Here is a 1,601-nt window from a genome sequence, read left to right as displayed (position 1 = left end):
CCGCGGGGCCGGGAAGCCGGCAGAGGCTGCCCCAAACAGAGGGAGCGGTGGGAAGCCGAGCAGCAGGAGGAGGAAGAGGAGGAGGATGTCAACGCTCAGCGCTTTGCCTTTTCTGAAGCCCGTTCACCTGAGGTCCCCCCGAAGCTCGCCCGGGGGCCAGCGCCGCCACACGCTGCCCGCCAGCGAGTTTCGCTGCCTCAGCCCCGAGGATGCTGTCAGCGTGTTCGAGATCGAGCGGGAAGGTAAGGGGCTGCCCCGGGGAGGTCCTGCCTGGTGGCATCAGCTGGAGATGCCCCATCCCTTCCCTCCACAGATCCCTTGTGCTCCTTGGGGGCACACCGTGGTGGGCAGAACCCCCATGCTCTTTTTGGTGATGAGGGAGGGACCCAGCGGCCGTGGCTGGTGGCCAGGCAACCATGAGCTCCTTCACAAGCTGGGGGAGGCTGTGATTAAGGAAGGTGGAAAACCACGGCCCCCAGTTCACCCAGCTGCCCAGGGTGGAAGGTCATCGTGGAGCAGGACCAGGTGAATGGAGAGCAGCTCTCCCAAGATAGCCCTGCCAGAGGCAAGCGGACAGGAGAGGGGGAAGGTGGGAGGAAGGACATCATACTCAGCCTTCTATTGCACAGGGGCACACTGAGATGCACCCCAGCAACCCCAAGCCCTCCCCCCTCCATCCCAGGCACCCCCAGCTCCCCTCACCCAGACCCACCAGCCCATCTCCTCCTCCTCTCCAAAGGGCAAGGGCAGCCAGGGAGCTGCCAGGCAGGAGGGTTCATCTCCGCACCTTCTGTTGTAGCCCTGGAGTCAGCAGCGAGAGCAGGGAGCCCGTCCCTGGGCTGGGGGGGGCTGTCTCTGGAGGAGCAGAGCTACTCCCTGGAGTCATCCGTGTCCCTCAGAGCTCCTTTAGACCAAGCAGGCGGCAGGACACACGCCATCTCTCCCCATGGCATCCCACCTCCCATCCCCTACATCAGTGTCGGGGGGTTGTCCGGGTCCCCCTCCCTGTGCTCACCCCCATCCCCCTCCAGCCTTTATATCCGTCTCCGGGGACTGTCCCCTCCACCTTGACGAGATCCGCCACTTTCTGAACCTGTGCCCGGAGCTCTCCCTCGGCTGGTTTGAGGAAGGGCGGCTTGTGGCGTTCATCATCGGCTCCCTCTGGGACCAGGACAGGCTCAGCCAGGTAAGAGCCGGCCCCAGTTCTTCCCAGCTTATGCGCTGGCAGCGGCACTGCCAGAGCCCGGGGACAAGGACAAGCTCCCCGGGGGCCCTGAGGCTGCTCACCAAGTCTTCTCCCAAGACTAATTGCTACAGGGCTGCTCTGGTGGAAACGAACTTTCTCATTAATTAATTTTACCCATGCTGTTCAAAAATACGCTCAGTAATTCCCCACAACATTGGTTTTAACATCAAAAAGCCCGCAGGGACGATGGGGGGAGGTGAAGGGGGCACGGCACCGGGACCCTTCTCCCTTTTTGGGGAGGATGCAAATCCCGCTTCCTTGGGGTGGACAACCAAGATACGGGCAGGATGGGACCTCCCCCCCCGCCAAGGTCACACTAACCACCCCGCTGCTCCCCTCTGGACAGGAGGCGCTG

At 62.8% G+C, this 1,601-nt stretch overlaps 1 protein-coding gene across 1 annotated transcript in view; it reads left to right on the top strand.

Moving 5' to 3' along the window:
* Positions 1–85: 85 nt before the first annotated feature.
* The window catches only part of AANAT (aralkylamine N-acetyltransferase), a 2,037-nt gene continuing 521 nt past the window's right edge, over positions 86–1,601 (top strand). Inside the window, exons 1-2 of the mRNA XM_009882416.1 lie at positions 86–242; positions 1,032–1,186. Coding sequence (XP_009880718.1) covers positions 86–242; positions 1,032–1,186 — 312 coding nt within the window. The remainder of the gene's footprint in view (positions 243–1,031; positions 1,187–1,601) is intronic.

Source organism: Charadrius vociferus, unplaced genomic scaffold (genome assembly GCF_000708025.1).
Source record: "Charadrius vociferus isolate BGI_N301 unplaced genomic scaffold, ASM70802v2 scaffold773, whole genome shotgun sequence".
Lineage (NCBI taxonomy): Eukaryota > Metazoa > Chordata > Aves > Charadriiformes > Charadriidae > Charadrius > Charadrius vociferus.
This window is presented reverse-complemented; position numbering and strand designations above follow the sequence as displayed.